At 37.4% G+C, this 2335-nt stretch overlaps 1 protein-coding gene across 1 annotated transcript; it reads right to left on the bottom strand.

Annotated features, from left to right (window-relative positions):
- Window positions 1-248: 248 nt before the first annotated feature.
- On the bottom strand, window positions 249-1497 carry LOC143363570 (defensin-like). The gene is made up of 3 exons (XM_076804140.1): window positions 1347-1497; window positions 959-1142; window positions 249-546 (listed from the first exon to the last, which is right to left on the bottom strand). Exons 1-3 carry the CDS (start codon window positions 1414-1416, stop codon window positions 516-518), a joined length of 285 nt encoding a protein of 94 aa, XP_076660255.1. The 5' UTR covers window positions 1417-1497; the 3' UTR covers window positions 249-515.
- Between the last annotated feature and the right edge of the window lie 838 nt (window positions 1498-2335).

The following is a 2335-nucleotide window of genomic DNA, read 5'->3' as shown; positions in this document are numbered from 1 at the left end:
GTATTCAACAATTGCATTATTTTTTTTAATGGAAATGCATACTTTTTATATAGACGGATATCTCTCGTCATTCTACGTAGAAAGTATTCCGGTACAATAGTTAAAAAATCATTAGTTATCGAGGTATTTTAAGAAAATGTCTTTTTTGAAGTATTGTAGTATAAGAGGATACGAAAGTGTAAGAAATTTTAAACCAAGCAATGTATTTCTGGGTTACCAAGTCAAAGATAATTAGAAAAAGACGAAGGTCGATTTTCGGAAGCGTAAGCAATATTTATTGAACACGTGTTTCTGCACCATATAGAGTGTTTATTGTCTAAACAAAATTGTGTTGTTACATAAAACGGAAGTCCAAGGCCAATGGAAGTTTCAATGTTCGAGGATCCTTTGTTGGTCAAAAATAGGACCGTGTAATACGTTGTTTTTCGCAGAGCATTGTTGTTCTTTGTCAGGTTACGTAGAAAAATTCCATCGATCCTCGGCGGTGGTCACACAAGAAACTTGATTCAACCGAATCACTTGTCCCACAGATCTTTGAAGTTAGTCCTGAAAAAAATAAACGTTACAACATCCTGCAGTGCAAGCCGTATCTCTCTGAAAATTGTTGCAGTAAAACTGTAGATTAGAAATACTCGATAACTGAATCAGCGTATTGTCAATTAACTAGTTATTTTTACACTCGGAACGGAAGCAGAGTATCGGATACATACTTTATCTACTTTATAGATCTCAAGGGTCGTATCACTATTGGCTGTGCAAAGTTCGAGAAGAATCTGGCTGTTGATTCGTGCCAGTGATCGATCTCCAATAGATAAGTTAATGTACAATGCGTTAAATTGGATCACGCGTGTTTACGCCTAAAGGTATGCGATTTGTACATCGATAAAAATTGTTTGATAAATGTTTGATAATGTCCGACAGTTGTCCCCGTGTTATCAATATTTAGAAAGTAACGTACTTGCGGCAGAGACAGACACCATTCTCGCAGCGACCGCTAGCTTTGCCCATGCTGAGACAATTGGCAGCGCAAGCACTGTGCTCGGCGATTCCTTTGATCGAGAGAAGATCGCAGGTCACTCTTCTTTGCGTAACGGCACGCTCTTCCGCAACTTTGGCGAGTTCGAGAGGTTCGTATTCTTCGTCTGGAATTTATGGAACGTTAAATGCGGACAGTGTTGGCCGAACATTATTCAGAATAATGAATAAAATATTAACGAATAAATCCAATTATTTTTTTTTTAATTACGTTTAGTTAGAGCCGCATCAACATTTAAGCGATCGTAAGGTACTTTAAGAAATTATGTTAAATTAACGTATAAAATGAAATAGACAAATTTGTATATTACCGACGGGGATGGCGACGACAGCGGCAGCAGCCACAAACAAAAAAGCGGCAAGGATGTAGAATTTCGCCATTTCAGTTATCGATTAGATTTCCGTTCTACTTTGAAGAGAAGCTGGAAGACTGATGATGGATGTAAAATCTGCATCGCTTTTTATACTATAATATTCTTCCACAGATGTAACGCGCTGGTAAATCCCGCGACAAGTATGTGCGCAGTTGTAATGAAAGGGAAAGTAAACAATTAAACGGTGTTGGCACGTGCGGTAAATCGTCCCTTATGGCGACAGACACAAATAACGGTGAACGTAGTAATTCCCCGTTCTTCCCCGTTACATTTGTCTCAGGTTTTCCTGTCCTTTGTGCCGTTTCTTCAAACCATCGTTGTCTGTGTACAATAGCCATGTTCTCGAAACCAGGTACTTACATATGTACACTAGTACTCGTGTATGCCATCTTTAATATTGTTCTTCGAAGTGACTGAACAGATCTGGTGGAAAATGAAACAGTATAATCGTTGAGCAGTAATCTGCAGCGTTTAAAACGAAGATGGAAACCTTCGGGTATTATAATTTCCGTAAGCAAATTGAAACTGATTTACTTGCCAACACATTTTTACTGTTAGTGCGTAAGAACAGAGTTGTGCAGAATTACAATTGAATTACTCCAGGAATTATATTTACAAAGTAATTGAATTACATTGTAATTAAATCATATTGTAATTTATAATTCAGATCTTCATTCAATTAAATTACAATGTAACTTGTAATTGCAATGGAGTACAATTACAAAATACTTTGTAATTAAATTACATTACTTACGAATTACGATCAGACTTGTGCAGATTTACAATTGAATTACTCCAGGAATTATAATTACGGTCCGATTCGAACCGTCATCGAGTGAGGACGTGTTTACGAGTTTCGTCTCTGCTGTGTCTCTGTGTCCGTGGCTGAGTGAGTGTGATAGCTTTAGTGTTATTCGCGAGTGTAA

This window comes from Halictus rubicundus, unplaced genomic scaffold, assembly GCF_050948215.1.
Source record: "Halictus rubicundus isolate RS-2024b unplaced genomic scaffold, iyHalRubi1_principal scaffold0059, whole genome shotgun sequence".
Classification (NCBI taxonomy): domain Eukaryota; kingdom Metazoa; phylum Arthropoda; class Insecta; order Hymenoptera; family Halictidae; genus Halictus; species Halictus rubicundus.
This window is presented reverse-complemented; position numbering and strand designations above follow the sequence as displayed.